Raw genomic sequence first — 20,639 nt, forward strand, 5'->3', positions numbered from 1 at the left:
GGCCCGCTGGGTCAGAGTCCGTCGTGGTTGTGATGTCTGGGTTCTGTGAAGGCCAGGTTGCTGTGATTGCTGATGAGACTCTGGGGCGCTGGTGGTAACCGCTCATTACTACTGTGTCGTCCTTTATTGGATCCGTTGGTCCGTCCTGGTGCTGCACAGGGTTGCCTTACCTGCCTGCACCAAGTCGCATGCGTGTGCAGGTTGCCAGGAGGCTTTTGCACATTATCGCCTGGGCCTTGCCCAGCTCGCCTTGCTGCTCTGCCTCTGGCCATGTGGCTGTGACTCAGGCAGGGCCAGCCAGGTGCAGCGGAGGTGGTGGACTTGTGGGCTGTGGCCTGGAGCTGCTGGCAGCCGTGTTACCTTATGAGCCAGGACGTTCCTGAAACTGCAGCCCACGCAGGGGCAAGCCGAGTCAGGAGATGGCCTGAAGCTTCCGACTTCCGTGCTTGTGGTTCTTGCCATTCTTGACTCGTTAGTTGTGAGAACCAGTAATTTCTTCTTTTGTTTAAGCCAGTTTGAGTTGGGTTTCACTTGTTTACAGTTGGAAGGTTCCTGACTAACAAGATCTTTGTTATGTGAAGTGTATAACACACTCTATTTTGTGAAGTGAAGTTTGCTTTTCTGTTTTATTATGTGGAAGGTAATGCTGATTTCCAGTACCATCTGTGCATTTGGTCTCCAAGGTGAAGCAGCTCACTGATGCTGGAGTTAGGGGAGCCTTTCAGACGAAAGTGTTCGTCAGCCTCCTGTTACCCTGCCGGGGCGGGGGTCCGCCCCACTTCTTTGTCAGGAATGACAGCGCTCTGCCGAGTGGCTGTGACATCTGATGGGCCCAGTTAGAAGGGGTGGCAGCTGGATTTGGGGAGAAGAGTGTGGCTCAGGAAGCAGGACTCCCATATAGGGTGGGCAGGCGGCTGGTTTCCCAGCAGGGCCACGCCTCCCTCCTGAAGCTGGCGCGTGGCCCCTTCCCTCTAGTGGAACAGTCTGGAGCGCTGGTCACGCCATTCCTGGGATGCAGGCCCCGGGGCTTCCTTCCCGCTCCTGCTCTCGCTGCCCCATCGCTGTCTCTGGGGCGTTGTCCGTGCCGTGAGGACACAGCCATGCGGTGAGCCGCCGTTCCAGAGCCTCAGCCCTGGGAGCTGTCAGGCTGGCAGTGGACACCTGGGGCCTCCCCGTGGGAGACTGAGCCACGTCCCCGCCAGGTGGCTCTGGGCTCCTGACACCCAGACCACCTGTGGTTAGGCCTCTGAGTTTTAGGGTGACTTTTTATATGGACGGGAGGACCTGGAGGTTACAGGCGGCACTGTGCTCTGGTCTCCCTCCATCTCCTGACCCCGCCTTCCTTCCTGGTTCTTATGGCACCTGCTCAAGGTTGCTGATCAACGGGGAGGGGAGAGGAAGTCTTCTGAGCGAGAATGAGCCCTTTCAGGGCGAGCACGGAGGCATTTGTGTCTTTTCTTGGAGATTTCTGTAAAGCAGCAGCCTTTAGCAGTTACGTGATGACCGTCTTTAGAATTTGGGAAGGAAGGAAGAACTTTGTTTGCTATGGAGTGATAGGTACTTTTTTGGGAGCAGTCTTATTTTGAATAACAGGGGATTCTGTGACTCAGCCTAAGAGGTTTTAACTTTTACCCTTTAGTGTTAAAACGGTCCAACTTTACATGAGCTGACTGCTTCACTTTAATACCGTTTTTTTCCTGCTTGTTTTTCGGAGATGTACTCTCCCCTTCAAGAGCCAGTTCAGTTAGGGAGAGTGTGGGATGTGGATGTGTCGCCAGCTCTCGCCGGGCGGTGCTGTGTTAGCCAGCAGGCCCCTCGTCTCCGCGGCTGACAGCACTGAAGGTGTATCCTGCCTGTCTTGTTGGCTGCGGATACGGGGTTGCTCTGATCCGAGTGTCCTCTTTATTCTCGGGTCCAGGCTGGTGGGGCAGCTCCAGTTTGGGCCTTGCCATGCTCACTTAAAGGAAAAGACTGGGGAGGCTGGCTGAAACGCCTGAAGGCTCCTAAAGCTTTGCTTGGGGCCTGGCACGCACTGTCCTGCTCAGAGCCGGTACGTGTGCTCACAGCTCATTGGCCGGAACCCATGGGAAGGCGTGGCAGTGGGTGGGGACGCACACCCCTCTTTAGGGGTGACCTGGAGTTAGACAGAGGAAGTTGGGGGACTTCCCTGGTGGCGCAGTGGTTAAGTATCCGCCTGCCAATGCAGGGGTCACGGGTTCGAGCCCCGGTCCAGGAAGATCCCACGTGCTGCGGAGCAACTAAACCCATGCGCCACAACTACTGAGCCTGCGCTCTAGAGCCCGCGAGCCACAACTACTGAGCCCGCGAGCCACAACTACTGAGCCCGAGAGCCACAACTACTGAAGGCCACGTGCCTAGAGCCCGTGCTCTGCAACAAGAGAAGCCTCTGCAATGAGAAGCCTGCGCATTGCAACAAACAGTAGCCCCTGCTTGCCGCAACTAGAGAAACCCGTGCACAGCAACAAAGACCCAACCCAGCCACAGATAGATAAATAAATAAATTTTAAAAGAATAAAGAAAGGAAGTTGGAAAATAGTGTGATGAACGTGAACTTTCTGGATTGATCAGCATCAGTTCTTATCTTGTGCCTTGGAAACTTCTTTATTTTACAACATTATTGGTGATGCTTCCCTGAAAACCACGGTGGCTCTTTCTGCCGAAACACAGGCGTCCTCTTTCTGGCTAGAGGTTTGTTTGCACGTTGGAGAGCTCCAGCCCACGCGCGTGGGCCACCCTGATGGCCTCGCCCTGCCAGCTTGGTGCTGGTGGCGGTCGACATACGTGCAGCCTCACATACGTGCAGCTCAGGTGCGGGTGAGGCCTCCTTATTCCAGGTGTTAGTTCTGGAACTGAACCTGAACGTCTGGAAATGTGACATTAAGTAGAAATAAGGAATATGTCAAAATAGGATAATCTAGAGGGCTAGCAAAAGGGAAGGCTGGGAGGTTGAGTTTGGGCCAGGTGCCTGACGTCCAGGCTTAGCCCTTTAGGTGGTGTGGCCCTGACAGTGCTTTCTGGGGCTCCGTGGTCAGAGCGTTGGGTGCTCTGAGGAGCTGGGCCTCTGCTGGGCAGATGCGGAGCGATGCCGGTGCTGGAGCTGCCGCCGCCCTGGCGTGCACGGAGCTCTGCGGGGAGGCTCGGCGTTCTGGCGAGTGAGGGGGTCACCCGCTGGAGCGCGAGCCGGGGCGCTGCTCAGGGGGCCCCATGGAGGGCAGCACCTGCCGGTGTGCGGAGCCGTGTGGTCTGTTCTCTGGACAGGCTCTCGAGTGTTCTCCTCCGTTCCTGAGCACCCCACCTTGAGGGAGCTTTCTTTGTTTTGTTTTGTAGTTGTTTGTATTATAGCAAAAGAGAATTTTCCTTGGTAGAACGTAGTTATCAGTGGGTCAGTTTTTTCAGGAGACCTTGAGGTTTGGTGTACAAGATTGAGTATTTGTAATTTCACTCATTTTTGAACTCGTGGGGCATTGGCACGGTGCTGCCTCCCGTCACTGGCATCCTCATCCTCAGGCCTTTGTCCGTTCCTCGTTCCCGTCTCGTGGATGCGAAGCCGAGGCCCAGAGGGCTTCAGTACATGGTGTAGGGCCGTAACCACGGGGTGGGGGGGCAGCCTTCAAGCTCGGAAGGACTGTCTCCCTCCTTCCCAGCTCATCCCAACCTCGCTCCCCTTTGTGGGTGACGACAGACACTTCTCAGAAAGTATTTTTATGTCCCACTTTAAATATTCTGGGTCCCTTCTAGCTTGGTTTCCACATGGTTTGGTACTGTATTTCATTACATAGTATTGTTTCTTTTGAAAGTAAGATATTAAAAATGAACTATAACTAATACATTTAATATTATGAGTTTTTTTTGGCAGAAAACTGGTAGGATAAGTTTGAGAATATTGGATTAGTCTACTGTACCTTTAATTCACTTAAATGTAAAAGTGAGGGTGAGTTTTTGGAAATACACGTTCCCAGTTGGGTAGATTCCGAGATCTTCATGGTATGTGTTCCCTCTTCTCTGTGCTTATAAGGGATGGTCATGGGTGTGAGGGGGCGAGCTTGCCTGGGGAGAGGGTTCCTGACACCTTCCCTGTCTCTCCAGGGAGGTGCTTCTCACCCTTGGCTGCGTGGAATCACCTGGCAGGTGTTCACATTCTGATTCGGGGTCCTTTCCATGGAGATTCTAATTTGTTGATAATTAGTATGGGATGTGGCTTGAGTGTCTTGGTTTTCTAAGGTCCTGGGAGATCCTAACGTGGGGCCCCTCCTGAGAACCCCCTGAGGAAAGGCGTGGGAGCGTGGACCCGAGGGGCGTGGAGGGTGGGCGTGTGTGCCCTCAGCCCGAATGGCAGGTCCACGGGAGGGGCAGGCTTATCTCCTAAGCATGAGCGCCGCGGGGTAACTGTGTGCCCTATTCATGAGACTTTCCTCTATTCCCACAGTACAGACTTTCTCTGTACCCTAAGATTTTTCTGTTTTTGCTTTTTGTTGAATAGATTTCTATTTCAGGAAGTAGTCCATTTTCTTTCTCTAGAGAAGCACCTTAGTCAAAACATTTTATTAACTCAGAATGTGCATTTTTTCCCTCTCAGTGGCAAGCGTTTGTCTCATCTCATTGTGTAGCTTCCTGTTAAGAAATGTGGTGTGTGTGTGAATGCACTTAAGTTCTGATGTCACTTGGGAGCCCATTGGTGGGCCGTTGCAGCCAACCACATGCTTCCTGGTATCCAAGTAAGAAAGATATATAGTTCTGGAATAACAGGAAACTTCAGTTTTCAACATCCTGTTTTTCTGGGTTTTGTGACTCTCCGCCTCACCACGATGAAGGTTAGTAGATGTTTCATGTATATTTCTTTTTTGCAGAATACCACAATTTGAATTTTCCAAGCTCTAGAATTAGAACTTGAGAGCTGAGATCATCTGCCCACCTTTTATGAGAGAAGGCACTTTTATTTCCTGCACAGAAGGAAGCCGAGGCCTATTGAGGGTCATACTTTTGTTAAAAAATGCAACCAACCCATTACAAAATGTAGCTGGATATATCAGCCTAGATCATGCTCTCATTTGACTTGGAATTTCTTTTTAAATAATAGATATCAGAACAAATGAGTTAAAGTCTGTACTATAAGGTGATTCTAAAGACTGTTCTAAGGGGATACTCTTTTTTACAGGCAGGATCTGGCATCATGAATTGTTTTATTTTTTGCTGCATCAGATGAGAAATGCATGAGTGACATCCACAGAGGGCTTGGGTGTCTGTGTTTACGGCTCCCTTCCCAGCTCTGTGTTTGCAGCTCCTCTCTTGACTTGGATTTGATGGCCTCCTTCCTGGAGGTGGTTTTCCAACTTCTGGATTTGTCTCTCTCTTGTTCGTGTTTAAATAGACATACCTCATGATGATTTTTACTCATCTCAGAAATTAAGACTGAAGACTTCTGTGGAAGACAGCAGTGGTTCTTTAGATTTGGAATGGCTCTTCTCAGCTGCTCTTTATGTGTCTGTCCCACAGTGACATTCAGTGCCACGGGGTGGGTGGCTGGGTGGATTGGTGCCTTGTTACCCATTCAGCAAACATTTGCGTTTTTACTGTGTGCTGGCCATTTTCTGGATGTTGGGTGTTGTGAGGTCTGCTTGTGTAGATTTCACGGTCTAGGGCAGCGTGCACACACAGACCGTAAGATTGCGGCAATGAATGTGCCGGGAGCCTGGCTGGGCCCTGCTGAGTTTAGTTGGGGGGGTGAGGCTGGCGGGAGCCGGATGAGTAAGAGTTAGCTGTGCAGCGGGTGGGAGAGGCAGGAAGAGGAGAAGCGGGGGTTCCTGGCAGGGTGTGAGATAGAGGAACCGCCGAGTCGGGGGAGAGGTGACAGGCGACCTGCAGAGGAAGTCATTCCTGGGATGACTGGTCACCATAGTTCATTTTTGCCCCAGTGAGAGAACCTTTGAAGAATGTTAACGCAGTTTTCATTTGGGCGTCTAAACACATCTTTATGTTAATTGCATCTCAAAGAAATTTTTTCACAATTTTTCTGGCACAGAGCTGTGGACGATTTGGCTGTTAAATTTTTGGGGGGAGGGCAGGAGTTATTCAGTGATCAGAAGGTGTATGTGGCCTTCAGACGGTGTTTGGGAGTGAGACGTGTTTGTTGCAGCGCGCGTGTTTGCGCGCATCGCGGCTCAGCCGCGCTGTGTCTAGGCCGCCTGACGCGCAGCGTCTCTCAGCTCTTGGGTGTTGGAAGGTGGGCGGGGAGGGGACGAGCTTGGGCGCGTCCCCAGTCTCTAGGCGGCCGAGATCGCAGCGATGCAGACCAGACGGTCCCGGTCTGGCCTCGTGCTCTGCCCGGAGGGGGGCGGTGTCCCCGCCCCCCCACTTCTGGAGTCGGCCTCTCCTGCCTTCCCTTCCTTCCCTCTCGTGTCCTCTCTGGTGTCTGCGTTTCCCTTTTGCTGCTGTTGGTTTTGGCGTCGGCTGTGGCCGGGAGAGGAAGTCTGTAGTAGGCCTGCCCTGAGGCCTCAGCCTCCGTCTAAGGAGAGGAGCCCTCACGGAGTGCCAGCAGCGCCCCAGGTTATGCAGCAGGGTGCGGCAGGGTGGGGACGTGGTGGTTGGGAAGCTGGACTCAGGCCCAGAGCGGCCCCAGGAAGGGAGTCTGGCCCGGCCTCCCGCTCCCACCGGAAGCCGAGCTCCCAGGTGTGCCGCCTCGCTGGGGTCTCACCTGCGAAGCCTACTACTGTCTTCCTCTTGCTGCGCAGGCCTGCCCAACACCGGACTCTGCTAATTCTGCTTGTTCACTTTTCCCTTTCAGACATTTGATGCAAACGATTTGTATCAGGGGCAGAATTTCAACAAGGTCCTCAGCTCCTTAGTGACTCTAAATAAAGTAACAGCAGGTAAGTCTCTTTTTACGGAACTTGAGGGGAGGGGAAGAAAGAAGGGGCAAAAACCTGTGGCTTTTGTGTTAGTGAGGCAGAATGAACGTTACTGAATTTAAAAAAGGAGTGCATTAAATTCTTGGTCGTCACTTGTGCTGCGAGCAGAGTCCTCTTGAGGTCCTGGTAGATATCAGTGCTTCCCTTCCCGTGGGCAGAGGGAGAAGTACAGCAGAGGGGAGTGCCTCGTTCGCAGGGGCTACTCATGGCCTGTCCTGGAGCTTGAAGCACCTTGCTCTGGAGGTTTATTAAGTTCATGCTGATTAAAGCTCAGATCTAGTGCCTGTTTTTGAGGTGCGGCCAGTGAGCTGGCCTCTATAGTAAACACCTACCTGGACCAGGTTTCCTGAGGGTGACGAGGGCACCTGGGCTCTGTGGGCTGCGGGTTCGAGCCCCAGTCGCACCTCTAGAGAGAGGTGGGCTCCCTGACCGTGGAGAGGACAGCGAGGTCTGTATGCGCTCCTGTGGGGCTAGCTCGGGCCTGGAGGCTGCCTGAGGCACCGGAAGGGCTTAGAGGCTCTTTTGTTTTAAAGTCATTTTTGTTTTCAACTTACCTTTATGGACTGTAGTTTCAGATCCCTGGGAGGGGCAGTTAGCCCTTGATTCGTCTCTTTTCATCAGAAAAAGTAAGTTTCTCTTGTCAGGGTCTCCTCTCATTTCGCCCCGACCCTTCCTCACCGTGTGGGGAAGGGATGGGGTCGGAACGCTCGGGGCTGCAGGAACCGCCTGCGGGGCCCCTCACGCCGTTCGTTTGCTGGGAGGGCTGTCTGGGCGCTGCCCCGCTGCCCGCGCTTGGGGACGTGCGCCCAGGGCAGCCTGCGCTGCCCGCCGTCCCGGGCACGGCTTCCCTTTGCATAGCTTGACTTCGGGCTTGACGTTGAGAATGTCTAGGCCTGTTGAGGTGACAGCACCTGGGGACACGCTAAATTAGGACCCCAGTGAGCGAGTGTAGGAAAGCGTGAGGGTCCAAGTCCAGGAGGAGGGCGAGAGGGGGCGGAGCAGTGGGGGGCATCAAGGCGGACATAAGTACATGCAGCCATCGCACCGTCCAGACGGGAGGCGTGTGGCCTTTTGTCAAGCTTGTGCTGCCTCCTCGATCCCTCCGTGGAGCAGTGATAGACCTCACGTGAGCAGACAGGTAATAAAGGAGCCAGCCCGCCACGGTCGAAGCGTTGGCAGTCGATGACGGCTTCACAGGGAAGGGCGCGTGCAGGCGGCGGGTGCAGCGCGGGCCCCTCCCCGGCCCCGGCCCGCCTGCAGCACTTCGCCCGCGTCTGGGCCGCAGTTTGACACGCACTGCCCTCCGCTGAGCTCGCTCTCTGGCAGCTGGGGCGAGAGCGGCTTTGGCAGACGCGGTCCCCACGTGTGAGGCCGCGGGCGGGAGATGGCAGGTTTGCTCTCGCCCTGGGTGTGTAAGTTCAGGTGGGTCGGAAGGTGAGGGGGAGCGACGAGGGCGGCTTCGCTCCGTCCACCGGGCCGCGAGACCCTCGGTGATCGAGGCGGAGCCCCGCGAGCCACGGAAAGCGTGGACACAGGCCGGGAGCTGTACCTTCCGGGCACGTGTTACCGTCGTTCCCACCCCCATCTGGTGCAGAAGTGTTTCTCGTATGTTCTTGACATCATTGGACATACCCTGGCCGCAGAGCACGTAGCGCTGTTCTTTACAAAGCCCTGTTGGGAGGTTCTGAAATAAACCTGGTGCTTTTCTCTTCAGCTTTTAAACAAGAGGACTGAGCCTTCTCAGAGGAAGAGAACTTTTTGCCTCTGTATTTGTTGGCTACCGCTCTTCATTTGTGTTTCTGAAGTCAGCGTGAAGGAGGTGACGGTGCCTTTTCAGCCGTCGGCTGTAGGGGCTGAGACAAGTGTAAGACGGGTGCACCTGCTGACTCCACGGTCATTGTTGGGGAAGCCCGTCACCGTCTTTCCTCTGCTTCCGGCACTTCAGGGAGACCCTTTGTGTTCTCCAGGCGTGTGGAGGAATACTTGCCTTTTACTTGGACGGAGGAGAGATGGGAGGTGGGGAAGGAAGGGACCCTAAACACTCCCTGGGTACGGCAGGCAGCCACCGGGCAGCTTCTTCACGCCTGTCCTCTGGGCACTGTTTGTGCCCGCAGTTGCCAGGCCTCTGCCACACGGCGGGAGCAGACGCTGGCCCTTACTGCCAGCGCTGAGCAGGGCCTGAGAATTGGAGGGGCTTCCACACTGAGACGTCAAGGTGGCTTTAGGGCAGGGGTCCCGGACGCCAGGTCCGTGGAGCCCGGCAGGCAGCGTGGAGGAGCGAGGGGGGCAGAGGGCAGCGGTTGCTCTGCCCGCGTGCGCCCTGCTCAGCTCTGGGTCAGTCAGGGAGCGCAGAGCCAGAGGCGCCAGAACCCCGGTGCTTCAAGAACAGCTGGAAGTGCCGGTTTCCCTGGGAAGTCCCCAGACTTTCAGCTGTTGGTACCTAATTCAGAATTTCATAAGACGCTGTGTAAGCCAATCCAGAGGGATCTGCCAGAGAAAGAGGACCCGGAGACCCCCAGTTTCAGGACATTTTTATAGAAGGTCCCCCACATAGCTTTAGGAAATTGCTAGGCGCGTGCATCTCAAAACAGTGATTTCCCTAGAAAACGCTCTCGTGGCCTCATTTTTTAAAAAATCACACCGCTTCTGCGAAGTGGGCTGCTGACATTTACGTGCTGGTGGCCTGAGTTGGGTGTGTGATCCTGCAGCGACTCGAGAGACAGATCTGAGCCTTTAGTGCTGTGTGGTCTCTGGTCCTTTCACAGCCTTGTGAGGTGAGTGAAGCGTACCTGCTGTCGTGCCGAGGGCATCATCCTCAGAAGGGCCTTTCTGGCTGGAAAGTGCCAGGGGGTCTGTTTGTTTCAAGTAAGAGAGTCTTTTCCGTCTCTGGCACGATCGCGCTTGCGGCTCGCCCACTGCGCAAAGAGTGATCCTGGAGGAGCGGGCGTGCGGTGGGCACGTGGGGGAGTCTGGGTGGTGCTCTGCTCAGGAGTCGAGCGTGAGAGGCTTCTTGTTTCCAGGTGAGGAGAAAGTACTGAAACAGTTATGAAGCACGTTGTAAACTCGGAACTTAGCAAGAGAAGGACTGCTAAATAGTTATGTTCAGTTAATTCCCGGGAAGGTGCCCGGGGCGCGTGCGGTCGTTCGGTCCCGTGGCGGGGACTCTGCTCCTGGTCTCCTGCGCGGGTGGCCCCCCGACCCTCGGAGCCCGGTGCGGGGTGTGGGTGCAGTGCCAGGGGACTCAGCTCGCTCTGCCCCTGTGACGACCTTGCAGACATCGGCCTGGGAAGTGACTCCGTGTGTGCCCGGCCCTCCTCTCACCGGATCAAGTCTTTCGACTCCCTGGGACCCCAGCCTTCGCACGGTCGGACTTCAAGACTGTTCCAGGGCCAGTATCGGAGTTTGGTAAGTGTGAGAGTTGGTCCCTGAGGATGGGAGTGTGTTGGGAGCCGGGCGTGTGCAGCATGTCTGGGGGGGCACACGGGCCTCCGGGGAGTTGCTCAGCCAGAGGTGGTTTGCCTTTGCTGCCGTCGCTCCTGTTCTCGGGCCTGGCGTTTGCCCATCACCAGATTATCCGCGTGCCCCGCTTCATGGCAGCTTCTAAGAAATTTGTGTATTTGGGGCACTCTAGTTTAAGATATAGATCTGTTTATCTGGAGGGATGTGAGCTTTAAAATGTTTTCCTGGTCACTTGCATCATATTTTCTTACCTACTCTGCACAAAGGTACAGAAGTTTGGGAATAAGAAATCCATATCTAGTACTTAGATGATGAAGAAAATGGCTGAAAGCCGAAGGACCTAGAGGGGTTTTTTCTCTTTATGAAAGCGTGACAGCACCCTACTGAGTCAGGATGCGGGTTGTGGAGGGGCTCCCTTATAACGGTGCTGGTGAGGTGGGGAAGCCACCTGAGATGAACAGTCCTCCTGGAAAGTGAGGAAAACCCATTTGTAGATCGCCAGGAGACAGGCTGCGAGCACAGGCGTGGACATGAGGACCTGGGAAGGTGAAGTACAGGGCCGAGCAGAGACCGTGGGGAGAGGCCGCCCCATCCACCAGCCGGGGCCAGTGTCCGCCTGACGGACAGCCGAGCCCGCTCTGGACCGGATGGCGGCCTGGTCCTCAGCTCGATCAGCCGGTGCTGTGACTTTGCTTCATGCGACACTTTAGTAAATTATTGTATGTTAGAGAATCAGTGATCTCGTCCTGTGAGTCTGAAGAGAACCGACCCTCCTGGAGTCTTCAGAGACCACCGCTCTCTACTTTACCACAAGAGAATATTGCCCAGTAAGCTGGTGTGATCCTCGGAAACGGAAGTTAACCTCGTTGGAGCTGCGTGTTGTAGAGAGAAGTTAATTTGAATTTGGTCACGAAGCAGCGGTAAAAACGGAGAGCTGTAGAAGGGATATAATTTTTATGTGTTCTTGAACTTTTTGAACTCAAACTAACTCTCCCTGCTGTGTGACTGTGACTGTTCTTCCTCTCTGAGAAGTCCCATTGCCCTGTTTCAGGCCTTGTGAACAACACAACACACCTTGAGCGTTTTTTCTCTGTGCCAGCTCTGGCTGGTTCGGTGTCTCACCTGGACTGACTCGTGTGACCCTCACGGCCACCCCGTGAGGCTGGACGGACTTAAAGGGTCCCATTGCGAGCTCTGTGGTCCAAAGCAAGGGGAGATGCCCAGACCACTTGAAAAATAGTTTCAATTAGCTTTATGAAATACACAAGGAAAATGCAAGAAAAATCAACAAGCTTTGGACAAAGAAATATTTGCTGTCTGACCCATTCACTTGTGGCAGTTGTCGTCGGTTTTTTTGTTTCTTTTGTTTTTGAGTAAATGAGGAATGGATTGCAAAGGAATAATTTTAGTGAAATAAAGTTAAATGTTCTGTTGTGATGAATGTTGCTGAGATTACGGTAAGTATAGCATTGGTGTTTCATTAGTGAGAGAAAGTTTAAGTTACACCAGAACTAAAAAGCCCCAGCCACCTTGCCTGTGCCGTGGACCCGGTGAGCCGCTCATGAGGCGAACGCGGTGAGACTCCTCTTGACCTGCTAGGTAAGAATAACGATTTCGGACTTCTCTGGCAGCGCAGTGGTTAGGAATCCGCCTGCCACTGCAGGGGACACGGGTTCGAGCCCTGGTCCGGGAAGATCCCACATGCTGCGGAGCGACTAAGCCCGTGCACCACAACTACTGAGCCTGCGCTCTAGAGCCCGTGAGCCACAACTACTGAGCCCACGTGCCACAACTACTGAAACCTGCGCACCTAGAGCCCGTGCTCCACAACAAGAGAAGCCACCGCAGTGAGAAGCCCACGCACCGCAATGAAGAGTAGCCCCTGCTCGCCACAACTAGGGAAAGCCCGCGCACAGCAACAAAGACCCAACACAGCCAAGAATAAAATAAATAAATTTATAAAAAAAAAAAAAAAAGAGAATAACGATTTCTCCGCCCCTCGTTTCAGGGGAGCTTTTAGAAAAGGGGAGGAAAAGAGCTGAGGCGGTAAGCTAGTGACTGAATACACCCTTTCCAGCCTCCCGGGGCAGCAGCAGCCGTGGCGGCAGCCCCCCGTGAGGAGGGCTGGGCTGTCTGCCTGGTGCGTGGTCCTCACCCCGCCTGGGCCCGCGCCCGCTCGCAGCGCTCCTAGAGCCCATCCTTCAGTGTAGGCCATGCTCCACAGCTGGGAACCTGTGGCGTCAGAAGTGAAGGGGTCCAGACTGGCCGCCTGGCCCTGCGCAGACGTCGCCCTGTCCTGTCCTTGGTGGAGTGTCCCTTTCTGGAGTGGGGAAGGCGTCCCTGCTCTTGGCCTGGCCTGCAGCTGTGGGGAGAGCGTAGGTCACCGCCTCGGCAGCATGCTGACGGGAGCCCCGCGTGCCACTTGCATGCCGGCCGGCGTGCGCCCAGCAGTGGGGGGGACAGACAGGCCGACAGCAGGGCTCCCGGGGCAGTTTGACCTCCTTAGGGGCCTGCTCTGCACGTGTGTTTGTTACGCGTCATGTTCCGTTATTGGAATTTGTCACCCGAATCGGCTCTGCAAAGCCAGGGGAAGTCACAAAAAGGAGAATGTCTTGGAGATCAGAGTAGACGGCTGATGAGTGATGACAGTGGTCTGCAGAGAGAGAGAACCTGACACAGCGTATGAGCGGGTCGTGTTTCTCTGACCAGAGCGAGGGCAGCGTGTGCCGTGTCCCGGCTGTGACGTGAGCCCTGTCCGGCCTTCACCGCTCCGGTGCCCCTGCCACCCCGCATTTGAGGGGACAGGGGTCAGCCGGAGGGTTCCTGCCAAATGTGGATGAGAGATTGTTTTATCGAATATTCTAAGTATTAAATGTGAAGTATGCATTAAACGTTTAATTCATTAGGCAAATATTTAATGTATTAATTTGAATTATTAAATAAACATGATTTATAGCAGTTCACGTGTAAACATGTAAATAGGTAAATGCACGTGAACTGTTTTAGGCGTTATGTCAGCTCCTCTTCTCGAAGTTCTGCCTGAGCGCTGTGTTTGTGCCTTATCTTTCTCATCTTGTTTAGGGACGCACGCACCTAGTTTAAAGACTCAGGTAGTCCTCCAAGACTTGCTGTTAGAAGAAAATCAGTAGAGACGACCACTTCCCGTTTTTTCTGTTGGTTCTTTAGGCATTTGCCTGTGTCTCTCTAAATAAAATGCCTTATATAAAGGTTGGTTTTTGGTTTTTTTTAAATACCACAGTGTTGCCACTGTGGACGTCCCACAGTGGCAGGGGGCCTCAGGGCTCTTCCACTGCCCCTGGGCCTTAGCTTCACGGGTGCTTCTGGGCCCCCCTTCCCCGTGGCTGAGTCCTGCAGTGGCTTCGTTGGGTGGGTGTTAGTGCAACATCAGCATGACCCAGACTCACAGCGGGGCCACCGTGAGCTGGGGCTGTTCTTTCCTGACGACCTTCTGTTGCCTCTTTAGTTTTCTGTGCACCTTGTGCAGATTATAGTCTGGTCTTTTGCCTTTATTGGAAGAATCTCGTCTTTGCGCATTCAGACGTGTTAGGGTTTTTCAGTTTCCTCTTCCTGGGGGACGCTGGTGGTCTTCTGGCCGCTGGAGGGTCTCTTGGTTGCAGCCAGGATGTGGCAGCTGCCGCCTCTGTGCTTCCTTCATCACCTGCAGACTCCTCTGACCCGAGTCGGCTTCCTCCATGTCTTTCTCTGTCTTCATTTTTTTCGTGGTTAATTCCCTGTTTTGGAGGAGTGCATCTTATACTAACTTCTTGAGCAAGGGTGCAGGGGAGGTAAAGTTTTTCAGATCTTGCATATCCGCAGATGTCTTTTTTGTCCTAATACGGAAGTTTTTTTGTCTTTAGTTTTCTGAAGTTTAGTTACGGTGTGACTTGGTCCAGATTTCTTTAGGTGTATCCTGTTTGGGGTTCACTCAGCTTCTTGACTCTGTGTGTTTGTGTCTTTTGTCACATTTGGGACATTTTTAGCCATATTTCTTAGACTCCTTTTCACCTCTGTCCTTTCTCCTCCAAGACTTCGATGGTTCCAATCTCAGATCTTTGTCATTTCCCCCAAGTCCCTGGGGCTCTCTTAATTTTTTTTCACTCTGTCGGTTTGAGTAGATTTTATAGGTTCTGTTTCATTTCTGGGATTTTCTATTTTGTCTGTTTTGAGAGAGCTTCATCTTAGTGTTGGGATCCACGTCTGTTCTCAGTCAGGCTCCGATCTTCCCTGTTCTTGGAATAAGGGGTGTCTTCAGTTCTATCCTAGACACTTTGGAGAGTGTGTTGGAAGATGCTGGATCCTGCTGAGATCTCGCGTCTTAGGCTGCAGCCCTGGCTGGTGGGGTTTTGTGTGGCGGTCCTGGCCAAGGGTGGTAGGCTGTGGTTCTGGGGACAGCTTGGTTTCCTTGCAGTGGTGTCGGGTCAGACTCATTGACCTGGGGTCACTGGGGTTTCTCTTGGACCCCTGAGAGTGCTGCTGGACGGGGGTCGGGGAGACGCTGGGCCTGGCTCCCCGCCGAGGCTGGGTGGAGGGCAGGGGACACCTGTGTGGGCAGATGGGGCTGCCTGCTGCCACCTGGGGGGACTGGACGCTGGACTCCCAGCCTCATCTTGGCCGATGTCACCGGTGCTGGCGGAGCTCTGGGGCTTGGTGGGCCACGGGACGTCCTGCCTGGTCCCCTTGGACACCCGGGTGCTGACTGAGTGGCCCATGTGCTGTCCCTTTCCCGCCCCTCTGGCCAGGAGAGCAGACTCTGCTTGGGGATTTTTGTCTGTTGACTTCCGTTGGCAGTTCCAGGTTGCAGGCCTCTCCAGCACCCGGTCTGGAATAGATGGAGACAAAAAGACATTCTAGCCAGTCTGCCTTCCTCTGCCCACTTTTCAGAGATGTGCAGTTAGGCTTAATCTCTGAGAAAGATGCAAGTTAAAATGAGGTACCCTTTCTTCCTGTCGGTTTGGCAATATCCAGTGTTGGTGAGTGTTTGAAGCAGTCAGATGTCTTAGACGCTGCTGGCGGGAATGTCGCTTGGCACTGGTCTGTGGGAGCTTTTTGGAGGGCAACTTAGAAATGGGCGTTAAGATTTAAAATGTGTCATCATCCGTGTTCTCTGACCTGAATTTAACGTATCGGCTCATTTACGGGCGTGTGCAAAGACATGTGCAGACAGTTCTGATGCAGCCTTGTTTTGCAGTAGAAAACAACTAGACACGGTCTCAAGTCTAGTTGGAGACTTGGTTAAGTAACTAATGGCACTGCCGTACAGTGTAATATTAAGCAGTTAGTTAAGACTGCAGTAATTAAGGACTGCTGGGAAAATGGTCGCAGTGTATTAACTTGTTGCAAACTGTACAGAAGTGTGTAGTGTGTAAATGTATGTGAAAGTGTGTCTCCGTTCACGTAGGCACAACGCTGGCAGGAGTGAGACCTTCGCAGCCGTTGAGCGTTTCCTCCGGTACTGGACCTGGCGCGGTGGACAGGGCCGTGGGGACTTGGGTGTGTCCAGGCGTCCCTCTGCCCTGTGAACGGGGTGGTTATGCTCCGTTTGTCCAAAAGCAAAATCTGTTCCTGTCGTAACGCTGCAGAACGTGTGTCCTTCGTGACGTCTCCTCCCTTCTCCCCTTTTCAGGACATGACGGATAATAGCAACAATCAGCTGGTCGTAAGAGCCAAGTTTAACTTCCAGCAGACGAATGAAGACGAGCTGTCCTTTGCGAAAGGCGACGTCATCCACGTCACGCGGGTGGAGGAAGGGGGCTGGTGGGAGGGCACGCACAGCGGCAGGACCGGCTGGTTCCCCAGCAACTACGTGCGCGAGATCAAGCCCAGCGGTGAGTGGCCGGCGGGGGAGCAGGGGGCGGGGCACGTGCTCGGGGCGCTCCCGCACTTGGCCCCCCGTCCCGGGCGGGGTCGGGCTCCCGCTTTCTCTCTGCGAGGGGGAGCGGTGTTTGCCCCCGCGCTGGGGAAAGGGCTGCGCTTTAAAGTAGAGACTTACTCTCTTATGTTCCACTTGTAAGGAGAAACATCTCAAATCTGTTAGTTTTTATTTTTGTGGTTACACTTTTATGTAAGGTAAAATATATCGCCCTTTTGTAGGGCTAGCGTCAGGACTGGGAGTTCGCTCTGTCATGCGGGCTGTGTTGAGTTTCTGACTGTGGGTGCTTTTGCCCGTCACGCACAGTTAAGTAATTTCTGTCCTTTTCTTTGTGCTAATAATAGCATTTTAAAATGCATCGCGTTCCTTAGGTTTTCTGCAATTGCTTAACGTTACTTTACTGAATTTAAAAAATTACTCAGAGGCTTATCTTATTTTGAAAGGGAATAGTGGTACGGGCACTTTTTTCGTTTCTGCTTAGACTCACGTCGTGGAATCGCAGGTTCTCTCTACGGCCTGGGATCTGTGACTTATGTCACTGCGGTGTGGGTGTGGAAGTTCTGGCGCACGGCCTCTGCGTGTGTGCGCGCGGTGCTGTCCTGCGTGGCGTCACGGGGGGGTAATGGCGGGCCTCCCGAGCACGTCTGCCCAGTGGTCCCCGTTCCCTGAAGCAGCGTTAATTTACCGACAGAGACTGCTGGTTTTATCAGTGCAGTCGTGTCGTCCTTGCCCTCGTGGGTTCCTGTGTGTATGTGTATATGTTTGTATTCATATGGAGCTGGGGTGTAGGCGCTCTGATGAGTGAGATTTCAGAACCAGCGTCTTGAGGGGAAGAGTGGGTGGCCGGAGACGCAGAGGTGGGGAGAGATTTGCAAGCCGAGCCTGCTGTGGCTTGACTTGCATGTCGTCCGTTGACTGGAAAGGCCTTGCTGTGTGCTGCGGTGTTCTGGTTCTGCCTGGGGAGAGTGCTGGTGGTCCGGGTGCGGGTAGGGCCGCGTGGAGGGAGTGTGATGGGAGCGGCTCCGCGTGGGGCGCGGGGAGGAGCCCCGGGGCCCGCGGGCGTTTCAGGTTAGGGTGCGGGGACGGCGCTCCCTCGTGGGGTCAGCGGGGCTCGCGCGTTCGGGTTTGCGGGTCTGGCACAGAGCAGGAGCTCAGGGAGCGATAATTGCTGCTCTTTGGTTTTCTGAGGTAGCAAGGAGAAGAGCTGTCTAAAGGTGAACGTGACAGTTCTGATAAAACAAGTATTTTCCTAGCACTGACGTCAGACCAAAGTATTTTAATAAGGCAGCCTGCAGCCCTGATGGGTAAAGGTTTCTGGCGTTGGATTTTGGGGGGGGAATAACACGTGCTTCTTCCGTCTCTTTTAGATTGTAGTAAAATTTACCATAATGCAAAATTGACCATTTTAACCATTTAAAAAAAAATTTTATGTGTACAGTGTAGTGGCACTAAGTACGTTCACATTGTTGTGCAGACATCACCACCATGCATCTCAGAACTTTTTCATCTTCCCAAATTCTCAACCCATTAAACAATTCCTGTCTCCCCTGAGCCCCTGGCAGTCGCCATGCGACTCTTTGTCTCGACTGATGTTTGACTCCTAAGAGCCTCATGTTAGGGGAATCATACATTATTTGTCCTTTTGTGACTGGCTTATTTCACTCAGCATGTCTTCTGGGTTCACCCGTGTTGTAGTGTGTGTGTCAGAATTTCACTCCTTTTTAAGGCTGAATAATATGCCCTTGTATGGTTATGCCACTGATAAACCCTCACACCTCTGTGTTTCTCCTTTGTTCTCACACTGCCGCCACACTTGGAGCACTTCTTATACCAGCGTGTGGGCTTTCCACACATCAGACCATTGGATCACACCAGCTGGGTGTACTACAGTTCAGTTCAGTTCTGATAACCATCTGCCTGGGGTTAGTGTCACAGAGGTTGACGGCTCAGGCCCACAAGACTGACCCCACTTCATACGCCCCAAGCCCCAGGTTGTCATCTGGGCTTCTGACCAACTAGCTGTAAATCGGGGTTCCTGTGACCCTCTCCTAGAGTTTGGTAATTTGCTGGAAGGGCTCGCAGAACTCGGGGGGAGCACTCCTCAGGTTTACTGGTTTAGTCCGTAGGAAAGGATATGGTTCAGGAAACAGATGAACAGCCAGATGAAGAGGCACAGGGGGCGAGGTCCAGAAGGGTCCCAAGCGCAGGAGATTCTGTCCCCATGGAGTTGGGGTGCCACCTTCCTGTCACGTAGGTGTGTTCACCAACCTGCAAGCTCTCTGAACCCCACGCTGTTGGGATTTTACGGAGGTTTCATCACAGAGGCATGAGTGATGGTTAACTCAATCTCCAGCCCTCTTTCCTTCCCGAGAATGGGGTGGGGCTGAAAGCTCCGAGCTTGTGGTGACCAGGAGCCATCCAGAAGCCCACCTAGAGTCGCCTCATGAGAACAAAGGACGCTCCTATCACCCAGGAAACTCCAAGGGGTTTAGGGACTGTGTGTCAGGAACAGGGTCAGAGACCTAGTATTAGAACAGAAGATGCTCCCAGTGGTCTTGTCAGGACATTCCAAGGGTTTCAGGAACCTTGTGCCGGGAACCGGGGGCAGAGACCAGTATATATGTGTATGTGTTTTATTTCACAACCGAATTTTGTTTATCCATTCTTCTGTTCCTGGACTTTTGGGTTGTTTCTAGCTTTTGGCTCTTGTGAATAGTGTTGCCGTGAACATGGGTGTACAGGTGTCTGTCCTGAGTCCTTTCAGTTCTCCTGGGCGTGTTCCTAGGAGCGGAATTGCCGGCTCATGCAGTGACTCTGTTCCGTTTTTGAGGAGCTGCTGGGCTGCTTCCACGGCAGCTGCGCCGTTTCGCGTTCCCGTCAGCAATGCACAGGGGTTCCTGTTTCTCCACGTCTTTGCTGACACTTGTTGTTTTCTGTTTTGTTTTGTTTTTTTGATACTAGCCATCCTAATGGGTGTAAAGTGGTATCTCATTGTTGCTCTTTTTCTGTAGTTGATATTGTTCTATTGTTGAGAATAAAAGCAGTATTTTTTCATTATCGTAATAATACAGTTAGCAATAATAGCCAAGTTTTTATGTTCTGGTTCCTGTAGGAAGTGCTTTTTATCTGTGACTTCAGTCCTCACCACAACTCCAGAGAATAAGTACTGTTGGGATATTCAGGGCATAGGGTACAAATAATACCCTCCTTTTAATCTGTCCATGTGTAGAACCAGCTGAGAGCCCGGCACTGCTGTCAGGCTGATTGGGAAGTGTTGCCTTGGCTTTACAGACATGGCTGCTGGAAAATGTGGCTTAGTCTGCAGCTTGGTTGGATTTGCCAGTAGTCACCAGTCAGTCCTGGGGCAGCGGGGCAGCCCTGGTGCCGGCCCTAGAGCCTGAGGGCTGGGGCAGGCCGAGCGACTCATTCTTTTTCGAGGGATGAGAGAGAGCAGCACTGGCCCCTTTCCAGGAGGGTGAGGGTGAGGGGGGTCTTACTCCTTACCAGTGAGATCCAAGAGGTCACAGAGCTGGTGGCGGGCACGCCCTCAGGGGGTCCCAGAGCTGGTGGCAGGCACGTGCTCAGGGGGTCCCAGAGCTGGTGGCGGGCACGTCCTCAGGGGGTCACAGAGCTGGTGGCGGGCACGTCCTCAGGAGATCACAGAGCTGGTGGTGGGCACGTCCTCAGGGGGTCACAGAGCTGGTGGTGGGGCAAGCCATAAAGAGTGGAACTTGCTGATTGTGCAGACGTCTGTTGAATCTGGGCTTCTTGAATTTTGCTGTGCACAACTCATTTAAATGGGAATTCTGGTCTGATTTTGAGTCACCATAGTAAGGGTGCAGATGAGTGCAAATGAATTTTTCCTTTTCAGGTATTTCTCCTCATGGAGTTTCCAAAGTTAACTTTTGAAAATTACACTGAAAAGATAGTCCCGGAGGGTTGTTTTCAGGTGGATGAGAGTGTGGTCAGTGTCGTCTGTTGTTTTCAGGTGGATGTGTGAGTGTGGTCAGTGTTGTCTGTGGTGGCAGGTTGTTCACAGCTGTTGGCCTCTGAGCGTCTAGCAGCCTGGCATGAGTGTTCTGCTCTCAGCCCCACTTTTGGAGGGGGGTTTTGGGGCTGAGAGCCGGGGGTGGCGAGGGGGGCAGTTGCAGCTCTAAGAAGAACCAGCCATTGCATGTTTATGAGTGTTTACCTGCATCAGGAGTGACTGCATCACTTTGTTCTGCCTAAAATTCCTATTTCTGTGTCTTAATCCTGTGCTTCTGTGTGTGCGTGTATGTGTGTGAGAGAGAGAGAGAGAGGGAGAGAGAGAGAGACCCCCTTTAATCGTATGTGCGTAACTGCATTGTTGTCAAAGGGCTGTT

The 20,639-nt window shown here is 53.3% G+C and overlaps 1 protein-coding gene across 8 annotated transcripts in view; it reads left to right on the forward strand.

Moving 5' to 3' along the window:
• Positions 1-20,639, forward strand: part of ARHGEF7 (Rho guanine nucleotide exchange factor 7) — a 129,122-nt gene that overhangs the window by 49,205 nt on the left and 59,278 nt on the right. For 4 of the 8 annotated variants that reach the window (XM_059903249.1, XM_059903251.1, XM_059903253.1 and 1 more), the window contains exons 3-6: positions 6,803-6,887; positions 7,496-7,552; positions 10,201-10,331; positions 16,030-16,231. The exons of 2 other annotated variants lie outside the window; for them this stretch is intronic. In XM_059903249.1, coding sequence (XP_059759232.1) covers positions 6,803-6,887; positions 7,496-7,552; positions 10,201-10,331; positions 16,030-16,231 — 475 coding nt within the window. The remainder of the gene's footprint in view (positions 1-6,802; positions 6,888-7,495; positions 7,553-10,200; positions 10,332-16,029; positions 16,232-20,639) is intronic. 2 more of the 8 variants (XM_059903250.1, XM_059903252.1) reach the window with 1 other exon arrangement.

Source organism: Balaenoptera ricei, chromosome 18, assembly GCF_028023285.1.
Source record: "Balaenoptera ricei isolate mBalRic1 chromosome 18, mBalRic1.hap2, whole genome shotgun sequence".
Classification (NCBI taxonomy): Eukaryota; Metazoa; Chordata; class Mammalia; order Artiodactyla; family Balaenopteridae; genus Balaenoptera; species Balaenoptera ricei.